The 13,470-nt window shown below is 37.4% G+C and overlaps 1 protein-coding gene across 10 annotated transcripts in view; it reads left to right on the top strand.

Annotated features, from left to right (window-relative positions):
- Positions 1-13,470, top strand: part of PH4alphaEFB (prolyl 4-hydroxylase subunit alpha-1) — a 193,736-nt gene that overhangs the window by 167,895 nt on the left and 12,371 nt on the right. For 9 of the 10 annotated variants that reach the window (XM_070087846.1, XM_070087844.1, XM_070087843.1 and 6 more), the window contains 3 exons: positions 7,228-7,313; positions 9,534-9,599; positions 11,840-12,005. In XM_070087846.1, the coding sequence (XP_069943947.1) occupies positions 7,228-7,313; positions 9,534-9,599; positions 11,840-12,005 (318 nt within the window). Of the gene's footprint in view, positions 1-7,227; positions 7,314-7,401; positions 7,491-9,533; positions 9,600-11,839; positions 12,006-13,470 lie in introns of those variants that run through there. The other variant, XM_053772429.2, reaches the window with a different exon arrangement.

Raw genomic sequence — 13,470 nt, 5'->3', positions numbered from 1 at the left:
AAAGAACCCCTTTGGATTGGTCTTTGATTCATTAGCAACTCTAATTTCATAGTCACATTTAGCCTTTCTAATCCCCCTTCTTACTTCTCTTTTAAGCTGAACATATTGGTCAGTAAGGTTAACCTCTCCTCTTCTGATGCACCTATAAATTCCCCTTTTCTCCCCTAATAGATGCTTTAGCCTCCTGTTAACCCATTTGGGATAATTATAATTAGACCTAATTTCTCTCTGGGGATTGTATATACTCTGAGCACGGTGTACATTATTAAGAAAAAATCATAAATGGAGATCTCTTCGTAATCATAAGTATGATTACATAAGAAAGGAGGAACACTGCAGTAGGCCTGTTGGCCCATACTAGGCAGGTCCTTCACAGATCCAACCCAATAACAGAATAAATGTACCCAAGCAGTAAGCATTGACAATTCTATTTACTCATCTTGACTGTGTGCTAATGGAGTTACAGGAAGCTGACATCGAAGAAATGCTGAACATTGACAATGATGCACCTATTGTGCATTCCTTAACCCTTTCAGGGTCCGTCCCGTAGATCTACGGCTTTACGTTCAGGGTCCAAACCGTAGATCTACGCCATGAGCTCAGCTCACTCTGATAAACTGTGAGTGGTACATTTGGGCCTAGATATGAGAGAATACATCTATGTGGTATGTGTGCACCACATAAAACAGATCCTGCAGCACACTGTGTATAATGAGAGAAAAAACTTAAATCATGATTTTTCGATTAATAAAACAGCAACTTTGCAGTGTTTTTTCGTATGTTTTTTATAGTTGTATTTACGATTTCTTGGTCTCATTTGATAGAATGGAAGACATATTACAGAAATAGAAATGATTTTGATTGGTTTTAGCACTGGAAATGGCTTGAAACTGAGCTCAAAGTAGCGGAAATGTTAAATTTTTGCCGATATTCAAGAGTAAACAAACGACCTCACACATCTAATACACGTCAGCTGGTGGGTCTAATATACATTCACAAATATGGTGATGATAGTTATACAATTATTACAGTATTGCATAACAGTAAATCTTCTATTTTTTGGTGTGAATAAAAATTCATTATGTGAATAAAAAATCAAAATGGAATTTATTTGTAAAGCCTCAAAACATAACTAATGAACAGAGGAAACGTTAGTTTAGTGCCAGAAATGCCTACATTGTTTATTCTGGACCCTATTTTGAAATTGGAATATTTTGAACTTTGTGTTAAATTGGCCAAATTAACAATTTCCGATCACTTTATTTTGTAGTTGAAACAGTTGACTTGGCGATTTCTTGTGCTCAATCGATAGAATAGAAGTAATACTAGTGAAATAGCTAAGAATTTGGTTGATTGGAATAATGTAATTGGCCTAAAATGGGAGTCAAAGTCGGCAAAATCGCCGATTCGTAAATGTCGCTGACACATCGAAATTCGCGAGAGCATAATTTCGTCAATTTTCCACCAAATTTCGTACTTTTTGTTTTATTACCTTCACAAAAAGATTCTCTACGATTTCATAAGAAAAAATAACAAATTTTTTTTTTGAAAATCCTTGGACACTGGTGCGTGACTCCAGATTTGGGCCTTGGACCCTGAAAGGGTTAAGTGATGGTGAAATTAGATGAATTGTGATGTATAAATAAGCCGTAGAGTTGATATTAGCTCAAATCATGGGGCTTCACAAAGCTGGAATGGATTAATGCCATTTCAGTTAATTTAAATGAGGAAAATTGACTCGGCATACAAACAAATCAGGATACGAACAAGGCTGCCGAAAGGATTAAATTCATAAGCCGAGGTTCCACTGTATTAGCTTGATAATAATTAGTTAAAGAGTAAGATGGTATGATGGTATGACAGGTGTAATTTGGGGAGCAGATGTTGGGTTTTTGAAATGGTTTACTCATTTTGAACGGATAGCTGGCTAGGCTGACCAGGAAGGTGTATAAATTTGGGGTGGAAAGAAGACAGGATAGGGATGTCCAGGGATAGGTTGGAGAGATGGGATGAAGGAGGTTTTGAGAGATAGTGGCTTGACCATACAACAGGTGGTTGTGAGTATGTTAAATTCAAGTCATTGAAGTAGACTGTTTTTTTGTTATTTAAAGTATTCTTGGACTGTGAGCAGATTAATGTTTATGAAGATGGGCTTAGAGAACACTTATCATCTGTTGACTGGGGTAACGAAGAGAGCTATCAGTATGACAGAACATTTATCCTGTATAAAGAAATTAGATCAAATAGAAATAATCTAAAATGGATGAATAATAGGCTCAAATATCTTTTAGGGCAGAAGAAAGGAATTTATAGGCGTATCAAAAGAGGTGAGGGTCATCTTATGAATCAGTATATTGACATTAAGAGGGATGTTAAAAAGGGGGATAAGAAAAGCTAAACGGGACTATGAAATTAAAGTTGCTAGGGATCCGAAAACTAACCCAAAAAAGTTTTTTCGAGGTGTATAGAACAAAAGTTAGAGATAAGATAGGTCCCCTTAAAAATAATTATGGGCATCTTACTGACAAAGAGAATGAAATGTGCTCGATTTTAAATAATTATTTTCTCTCGTTTTTTACACAGGAAGACACTTACAATATCCCAGTAATTAATTTTTATAGTGGACCTGAAGAAGATAAATTATGTAACATCACAGTCACTAGTGAAATGGTTATGAAACAAATAGACCGACTGAAGCAAAGTAAGTCATTGGGACCTGATGAGCTTTTTTCAAGAGTTCTTCAGGAATGCAAAATGGAACTCTGTGAACCATTAACTAATATTTTTAATTTATCTCTTCAGACAGGTGTAGTGTCTGATATGTGGAAGATGGCTAATGTAATTCCTATTTTTAAAGCTGGAGACAAGTCGTTACCGTCAAATTACAGCCCAATAAGCCTGACCTCAATTGTAGGCAAATTACTAGAGTCAATTATAGCTTAGATTATAAGAAGCCATCTAGTTAAGCATAATCTGATTAATGTTACTCAGCATGGATTCACGAGAGGCTGTTCTTGTCTAACTAATTTATTAACTTTCTTCAGTAAAGCTTTTGAGGCTGTTGATCACAATAAAGAATTTGATATTATTTACTTAGATTTTAGTAAGGCTTTTGATAGAGTACCGGACCAGAGACTGTTAAAGAAAGTGGCAGCTCATGGCATTGGGGAAAAAGTGCTCTCATGGATTGAGTCATGGCTCACAGACAGGAAGCAGAGAGTGTCCATAAATGGGGTTAAATCCGAGTGGGGATCTGTAACAAGTGGCGTTCCACAGGGATCAGTCTTGGGCCCGTTGTTGTTTATAACATATATCAATGATCGTGATGAGGGAATTACTAGTGAAATGAGCAAATTCGCCGATGACACAAAGATCGGTAGGATAATTGATTCGAACGTAGATATCAGGAAACTTCAGGAAGATTTAGACAAACTCAGTACCTGGTCAGAAAAGTGGCAGATACAGTTCAATGTAGATAAATGCAAGGATCTGAAGCTCGGAAGTGTCCATAACCCTAGCACTTATAAGTTAAATAATGTAGAACTTAGCCATACAGATTGCAAAAAGGCCTTGGGGGTTATGATAAGCAATAGCCTTAAACCAAGACAGCAATGCTTAAGTGCATGTAATAAGGCAAACAGATTACTGGGATTTATATCAAGAAGTGTAAGCAACAGAAGTTCAGTGGTTATACAGTGGACCCCCGCCTTACGATATTAATCCGTTCCTGAGAACTCATCGTATGCCGAAATTATCGTAAGGTGAATTAATTTTCCCCATAAGAAATAATGGAAATCAAATTAATCCGTTCCTGACACCCTAAAGTATGAAAAAATCAATTTTTTTTACGACATGAAATATTAATTTTAATACACACAAACTGACACTTACCTTTATTGAAGATCTGGTGATGATTGATGGGATGGGAGAAGGGGAGAGCGTGGAAGTTGTTAATGTTTAGAAGGGTAATCCTTTTCCATTAGGACTTCAGGTAGCAAGTCCTTTTCTGGGGTTACTTCCCTTCTTCTTTTAATGCCAATAGGACCAGCTTGAGAGTCACTGGACCTCTGTCGCACAACATATTTATCCATAGAGCTCTGTACCTCTCGTTCCTTTATAATTTGTCTAAAGTGGTTCACAACATTGTCCTTGTAATAGTCACCAACATGGCTTGCAATAGCTGTGTGAAGGTGATTTTCATCCATAAAGGTTTGCACTTTAAGCCACTTTGCACACATTTCCTTAATCTTTGAAGTAGGCAACTTCTTCAATTTCTCTCTCCCCTCCTCCGAAGCAGTTTCCTCAGGTCTGGCCTCTTGCTGTTGAAGATGATCTTGCAGCTCATCAGTGGTTAGTTCTTCATTGTCCTCCTCCACCAACTCTTCCACATCCTCCCCAGTAACCTCCAACCCCAAGGACTTCCCCAATGCCACACTTGATTCCATAACTGGCATACGCTTCTCAGGGTTAGCCTCAAACCCTTCAAAATCCCTTTTGTCTACACACTCTGGCCACAGTTTCTTCCAAGCAGAGTTCAAGGTCCTCTTAGTCACTCCCTCCCAAGCCTTACCTATAAGGTTTACACAACTGAGGATACTAAAGTGATCTTTCCAAAACTCTCTTAGAGTCAATCGAGTGTCTGAGGTCACTTCAAAGCACTTTTGAAACATAGCTTTTGTGTAGAGTTTTTTGAAGTTTGAAATGACCTGCTGGTCTATGGGCTGCAGGAGAGGAGTGGTATTAAAGAGGCAAAAACTTGACCTTAATGAAGCTCATGTCCCCAGAAAATCGCTCTGCCAAGTCTGAAGGATGACCGGGAGCATTGTCTAATACCAGGAGGTACTTAAGGTCCAATTTATTTTCCAGGAGGTAATTTTTCACAGTGGGGGCAAATGCATGGTGTAACCAGTCATAGAAAAACTCCCTAGTGACCCATGCCTTAGTGTTTGCCCTCCACAGCACACACAAATTAGCCTTGAGGACATCGTTTTGCCTGAATGCTCTGGGAGTTTCATAGTGATACACCAATAAAGGCTTCACTTTGCAATCACCACTAGCATTAGCACACATCAAGAGAGTAAGCCTGTCTTTCATAGGCTTATGTCCTGGGAATGCCTTTTCCTCCTGAGTAATGTAGGTCGTGTTTGGCATTTCTGTTTGGCATGTTCTTATGTTAACATAAGAATATAAGAGAGGAGGAACACTGCAGCAGACCTGTTGGCCCATACTAGGCAGGTCCTTTACAATCAATCCCACTAACAAAACATTTACCCAACCATATTTTCAAAACTACCCAAGAAATAAGCTTTGATAACTCTATCCACCCATATGCAAGTCCCACTCAAATCCAACCCCTCTCACACATGCATCTATCCAACCTAAATTTGAAACTACCCAAGGTCTTAGCCTCAATAACCCAACTAGGTAGACTGTTCCACTCATCAACTACCCTATTTCCAAACCAATACTTTCCTATGTCCTTTCTAAATCTAAACTTGTCTAATTTAAATCCATTACTGCGGGTTCTCTCTTGGAGAGATATCCTCAAGACCTTATTAATATCCCCTTTATTAATACCCATCTTCCACTTATACGCTTCGATCATGCCTCTCCTCATTCCTCGTCTAACAAGTGAATGTAATTTAAGGGTCTTCAATCTCTCTTCATAGGTAAGATTTCTAATGCTATGTATTAATTTAGTCATTCTACGCTGAATGTTTTCTAACGAATTTATGTCCATTCTGTAATATGGAGACCAGAACTGAGCTGCATAATTTAGGTGAGGCCTTACTAATGATGTATAAAGCTGTAATATAACCGCTGAACTTCTGTTGCTTACACTTCTTGATATAAATCCCAGTAATCTGTTTGCCTTATTACGTACGCTTAAGGATTGCTCTCTTGGTTTTAGGTTGCTGCTTATCATAACCCCCAAGTCCTTTTTGCAATCTGTATGGCTAAGTTCTACATTATTTAACTTATAAGTGCTAGGGTTGTGGGCACTCCCGAGCTTCAGAACCTTGCATTTATCTACATTGAACTGCATCTGCCACTTCTCTGACCAGGTATTGAGTTTGTCTAAATCCTCCTGAAGTTCCCTGATATCTACGTTTGAATGAATTATCCTACCTATCTCTGTGTCATCGGCGAATTTGCTCATTTCACTAGTAATTCCCTCATCAAGATCATTGATATATATTATAAACAACAACAGGCCCAAGACTGATCCCTGTGGAATTCCACTTGTTACAGATCCCCACTCGGATTTAACCCCATTTATGGACACTGCTTCCTGTCTGTGAGCCATGACTCGATCCGTGAGAGCACTTTTCCCTGAATGCCATGAGCTGCCACTTTCTTTAACAGTCTTTGGTGCGGAACTCTATCAAAAGCCTTACTAAAATCTAAGTAAATAATATCAAATTCTTTATTGTGATCAACAGCCTCAAAAGCTTTACTGAAGAAAGTTAATAAATTAGTTAGACAAGAACGGCCTCTCGTGAATCCATGCTGAGTAACATTAATCAGATTATGCTTATCCAGATGGCTTCTTATAATCTCAGCTATAATTTACTTCAGCAATTTGCCTACAATTGACTCCAGCAATTTGCCTACAATTTGCCTTAAAATTTGTTCTTAAAACCAGTTAATTATATTTAAATTCTAGAGGTGGGAAATACAGTGCCTGCACTCTGATGGTTGGTGCAGGCTGTTGTGACTTGGAGGGTAATTTGGGTTAAGATATACTTACAATTATGGCAAGATAGCTGGTGAATGAGTGATAGTGACTTGTCTTTTTTTTTTACCATGGTAAGAACAGTCACTGTGGTAAAACCTGAAAAAAAAAAATTGTAGTTACCTTTGAAATGTTTTGAGAGGTTTCCAGCTCCCACATCGCAGCCCTGTTCAGGTTAAAGGCTTGGATAATTAAGACACTACACTACCTAGTTACTACTTTAGCTATTAAAAATAATATGCTTAGAAAAATGATTAAGGCTTAAAGTTAGATATACCTTTAGAAGGTTTTGGGGTCAGTGACCCCGCGGCTCGATCTGTGACTAGGCCTCAGGGTGGATCAGGGCCTGATCAACCAGGCTGTTACTGCTGGCCACACATAGACTGGTGTACGAACCACAGCCCGGCTGCTCAGGTACTGACTTTAGGTGCTTTGAAAATATACTTCTATGTATGTATATTCCCTACTGAACAGTTGTTTCTCTGTTACAGGGTTAACTATGGATACAGCTGAGGAACTGCAAGTGGCAAACTATGGAATTGGAGGGCACTATGAGCCACATTTTGACTATGCAAGGGTAAGGTTATGAGTTAAACCCCTTGATACAGTATTAGTATCATGATATAGCTTATTATTACAGTATTATAATATTATCAATATGGCAGGTACTAAACATGTGTGGCTCACTCATCACTACATGGCTGAAGTGTTGCTGATGTTAATGGGAAAGGAAGCAGAAAGGTTAAGGGTGATAATCAACATGAATACTCATGGTGAGTGAGACACATGTGCAACAGTTGGGTATCTTTATTTTTGAAATGTTTCACCTACTCAGTAGGCTTCTTCAGTCAAATACACAGTATGGATTGAAGGCAGCAAAAGTGACAATGTAAAGATGATGTAATCAGTCCATCAACCTTGTAGAAATAGTTTGAGGTTGTCAGTCTCTCAGCCTCATTCTCCAGGCTAAATACAGTATGGGTATGTATTTGTCAGATGTTATTCCTCATGGTTTGTCAAACCCCCATTCAGAAAGTAGTTTATCATAATTCAAAGTCACCTCTCATTGAACAAAAGTTCACTTAGTGGTAATTTTGGTTAATGACCAAACAAAAAACCTAGGACCCTTTCCCTGTTTAATGACCAACTAGTCTCACTCGACAACCAAATTTGCTGGATCCCAATTTTTGTCTCGATTGGAGAAGGTATTATAATATCCTCACTTGATCTTAAAGTAATATCTCATTAAATGTTACTCTAATCTGGCTTATGTTGACTTTCATAAGAAAGACTAAATAAAAAGAAAAGAGTTGGGCATGGAAAATTTAAAGAGAATATTTTGAACAAAATCCCATGTTTAATTTTCATTTCAAGTGCCATGTGCCAGGTTAGAAGGGAAATGGACTTATCCCGAGAAAGTGTGACCAAATTTTACATTTTCTCCATTAGTTTTCAGTCAATGTCACTCATTTTCTACACATGACCATCTGGTATATGTGGGGTATTCTCTTACTTTTTCAAAGCATTTGTCAATAAATGAGAAATCCTATGAGATATTATAATAGGCTTACTTGAATTTTTCACAATATGTACAAGATGCTATCAAAAAGTTCTTGGACTACCACAGAAAAAACATCTAGGTTTACCTAATCACCTAGTTGAAGTTCTCTCTCAAAGTACTCACCTCAGGAGGCTATACACTGATTCAGCGGCTCTGCCACTTCTCAAAACATTTTTGGAACCCTCCTTTACTAACGGCATCTAGCACAGCCTACAATTCTGCTTGAATCTCCTCCACATCATCCCCCTTGAGTTCCATTTGTAATTTTGAGAAAAAGAAGTCACAGGGGGGCTACATCTGGGGAGTAGAGAGTGTGGGGGATGACTGCCATGTTGTTTTGGCCAGAAAATGATGGTCATTCTGGTCTTGAGTCAGCCAGTGGAGTACATATTGCACATCCATTCATCTCATGTTCAGATTTTCAGTCAAAATGTTTTGACGCAACACAAGAAATTCCCACAATACTTGCAATGTTCTGGGTACTCTGATGACAGTCTTCATGAATATCCTTCCTCACTTATTCAATGTTGGTATCTGTTTTTGACATTGATGGATGACCAGAGCATTCATCGTCCTCAACAAACATTCGTTCTGCTTTGAATCGAGAAAACTATTCAAAACAATGTGTCTGACCCATTGCTTCATCACTAAATGCTTGCTGAAGCGTTTTGTGACTCACTTGACGTGTTACTGAGATGGAAACAAAAGTTCACACACGCTGTTCTTTCTTTGAGAGATTCTCATCAGTTACACAAAAAATTGCAACTACACACTGACTACACAACAGAAATGCTTGTCTGACTTCATCGAAATGAGGTAGAAAGGGCATCACCTGCACTCTGAAGGAGGGGTGGGGATAGTGCAGTCAAAGGGTCATCTGGAGTGTGATGTCAGCTCACCTTGGTAAGACAGGGATTGAATGAATGATGGTGAATAATTTTCCCTTATTTTTAGGTCACTGTCTATCTTGGTGGGAAATGGCTGATGAAGTAAAAAATGTAATCAGGCTTATATTATGTGACAACGAAAAGCAAAAATTTAAGTGCCATATATTTAAAGGACTTTGAAATAGTTCCCTTCCAGCCTTCTTTATTTCTTCAGTTGAGGGTCTCGGTTTTTATTTTGATTGCAGTGAGATTGATATAACATAGCCAATTTATTTTGAATTAACTATATGCTGATTATTGTAAGAGTATCATCATCACTAGACCATTATACTAAGTTTATTATTTACAGCGAGAAGAGAAAGATGCCTTTAAATCTCTAGGCACTGGTAACAGAATTGCAACTTTCCTGTTCTATGTGAGTAAATTTGTGAAAAGATTTTGAAAGCTTACCTACATAGTGCTTTATGCATTGTAGACTGATTTAACATTTACTGCTATGGAAATATGGAAAAGAAACGTTAGAAAAGCATTATTTGGCTGGTTGCCTTTATTAATTGTGACTCACTGTATATTTGTACTTTTTTTAAGAAATGCTTTTCCATGTTTTCACTTACTATCCAATAATTGTTTTTATCTGCTGATTTGCCATTAAAATATAAAGGCTTATGGTGAGTGTGCTTGCTCTGCTCTTTTAGGATGGTGGTGATATTTTATTTCAGCTTAGACAGGCCTGTCTGCTGGATTTAAACCTTCGAGACTTGAGAATGATAAGTGTATGTGGTAGCAGTTTGTACATAATTCACTAGATATTAGTGGTTCAGACATGGGCTTTCTCAAACAGGTATATACTCTAGTGCTTTCCATTTTAATTGTTTAATGTTTTGTTTGGTTTCTAGTTATCCTCATAAATGCCATACATACACACTAGTACTACATCTTACATGATGTACCCTACTTAACCCCCTGTTTTGTTAAGACACAAAATAAGGCCTGATGATGGGTATATTGTTGAAGGTGTGAGAGATATTGAGATCACGAAACTGAAAAGAGTGTGCATATAAATTTTTTGTGCTTGAGATATGTTTCAAGCAATAAGGAGTAAGAGTTTTTTTTTTTTTTTTTTTTTTTTTGGGGGGGGGGGGAACTTTCCTTATTCACAACTTGGTACAGATATCGTATGAAAATTTAATGCATTTGGCTAACGCGTTGGTGTGGAGTTTAACTACTCACCGCAGGTTCAGTCCCTGCCCATACTGTGGTCTGAAGAAATCTAGTTGGGGCTCACTGTCAATCCACTATATCATAATTGTCTTGTCAATTAGGGGACCCGCAGGATTCACTTTCGATGTCTACACAACCCCCAACACACTCACTCTGACTGATCTCCTCACTGGATTATACAGCACTGTCCTCACTGACAGTTCCACCTTTGATGAAAATTCAAATTTTTAACAGAAACTAACCTCTTGCACTAACCCTTACCCTCATACACTGCTGTATAACCCTTATGGGTTTAGTGCTTATATTTATTAAAGTGAAAATATGAAATCTAGTTTACGTTGGTTTATATTTTCACTTGTAATGAATGAGAGCTGAGGATAAACAGTTGTTGTGCATTATTCGTATACTACACAACACATCAAAGAGATTGGAATACTGGAAATACTTTAGTGTGATTTCCGTAAGTTTTGAAAAGGGTTTTTCTTCATAAGCATCTGTATTTTTCAGTACCTTCGAAAACAAGAAGTCCATGAATAGAAGATAATAAAATATGTGTATATACTGTACTGAGTTTTAAATTTGCTTTGGCTGAATCTTGTACAGGTCATTGTAGTGTTGCATTACAGCACTTAAATGCTCATTTATATTTTTTTTGTAATACACAGCTTTGATTTGTATATAGGTTTTTGGAAATTTATTTGCTAGCATTTGAACCACAAGGTTGACAGCAGTAACAGTTTAACATAGGACAAGACACAAATGTACCTGACATGGGCTAAATTGACTTATCAGGCAACTGACACAAGACTGACGTTGCATGTTTACAGAAAGATGAGATTAACCCTGAGCTTGGCCTGGGCCCATGGGGCAATCGCATGGCTACATTTCTCTTCTATGTAAGTAATTTAGGATTCATAACCAATTTGTGCATTCCCTGCATGAAATGATTTGGCACTTACATTTCTTTTGCTTGACTTTCTTGCATGTATCCAACAAGGAAGGTTCCGTGATGCAGGTGGAGGGCTCTTGCTCCAAGGAATTAAGCCTGGCCTCCCCTTCCATGGCTCCAGCCTAATTGCCTTCCATTCCCCAGGCACTGTATGACCCATACAGGTTTAGTGCTCTTCCTTTCAATGTAATAATAATGCATGTTCATTGACATGAACATCGGGGTGTCCAGGGACCTAACTTAACCTTGTTTTTAATCCTACTTTACCCTAAATTGTTTTCATGTTCAGCTCTTGTTTATATTCTTACATTGTTGCAAATGGACTTAAGTACCCAGTATTGATCCACATTCTTAATGCTAAATAGTCATTATGTTACAACAGCATATTAAGTATTAAGTTTAAAAGAAAAAAAGTGATTTATATATTTTGTGTTTAGTTGTGTAATATTTAAATAACCCTAATTTCAGTTTTAATATTTCTGTAGATGAGTGATGTGGAGGCTGGAGGAGCCACAGTGTTCCCATATATCAACTTGAGTCTTTGGCCCAAGAAAGGTGCTGCTGCATTTTGGTACAACTTGCATCCAAGTGGGGAGGGTGACACACTCACCAGACATGCAGCTTGTCCAGTATTAGTTGGTACCAAGTGGGGTAAGTCTTTAAAGTTCAGTGGAAGGGATTAGGGCAACAAGTATATGCACTATAAAAAATCATTTTAGAAAATAACATCAAAAACATATCACACTAATCTAGCAACATTGATGTAATTAACACTGATTCAAAAATTGAAGTTACTATAAATATAGTAAAATAATATAAAATATCTGAGTTTCCAATTTATGTATATCTGCATGGTGAAAGCATTCCTTTCCTTTTTGGGTCACCCTGCCTCAGTGGGAGATGGATGACATGTTGAAAAAAAAAAAATAATGTTTAAAGGGTGGACCGGTAAGCCAGTGGAAGGCCTTGGTCAGATGACCAGAGGCTCCAGTGGCTGGTCATCATATGACCAAGGCCCATATCAGGAAACGTCCTGTTTCCTGACTAATCTCATCTAGTTTAACCTGCATCTAATGCAAATCTCGTAAATATACAGTACAGTTAACATTTAATGCAAGAGTTTTCAAAATTGTGTAAAATAAAAAAAAAATAAAGTGAAGCTCTTAACCTGTACGGGTCGTTGTGCCTGGGGAATGGGAGGCATTCAGGTTCAATCCAAAGAAGAAGTGAGATAAGCCAAGTTCTTTTAATCAGGAGCTCCTCACTGGCATTGACGGCTGTGTAGAATAAAATTGTTAAATTCAATGAATAAAGAAAATATGGGAAAAAAAAATTGGTTACATTTCAAATACATTATGTAAAAGATAACTTTAAAGATCTAAATAGGCACTCGAGGAATAGTTTGTAAGTGAAAAATATGTTTAAGCAAATTACATTTACCTATAGAAGCCCATGCTAGGACTTGAGAAGGGAGCTAGGACAATAATATTCTGAATCTAATTCCTATTAATTTTCCATTGAATCTTGTACATAAAAAAAAATGAAAAAATTATCAAAATATCAAGAGAGGTTGTAAGAAAACATCACATGTTTCTGTTATTGTTGGTTTGAAGGGTTCCAACAGGTTGGCATGTTACCATGAAACCTGTGGGTTTATTATTACATTCATGGGGGATATGCTAAACCCATAGTCATATAACATCTAGGGAATTACGAGGTAATCAGGTTTGATCCAGAGAAGGGGTAGTCAGAGCTAAATGTTGGATCAAGTTTCCCTCAGCAGCATCCAAGATTCCTTGAGGAGTGCCCCCCTGTGGGTTTTGAGGTTCCCTCAGATTAAAATAAATATGCACTAGAGATTAATGTGAGCCCCACTTTGACTACAAAGTTAGTGTTTACTTCACTATATATAATACTACTACTACTACTACTTTATATCAGATTTTAATTTTGGTTATGATAATAATAGTCAACCAGAAAATAAAAATGCAATTAAATTATAATGACAGTGCTGTTTACACAAATGCTGGAGAGAATCTCTGTTTTGCACACCATGTTTCTCATTTGTTACTTTATACATATAGCAATAAAGTGGGTCATAATAAGCATGTATGCA

Source organism: Cherax quadricarinatus, chromosome 23, assembly GCF_038502225.1.
Source record: "Cherax quadricarinatus isolate ZL_2023a chromosome 23, ASM3850222v1, whole genome shotgun sequence".
Taxonomy (NCBI): domain Eukaryota; kingdom Metazoa; phylum Arthropoda; class Malacostraca; order Decapoda; family Parastacidae; genus Cherax; species Cherax quadricarinatus.
The sequence above is the reverse complement of the archived record's forward strand: the minus strand, read 5'-3'. Positions and strand labels throughout refer to the sequence as shown.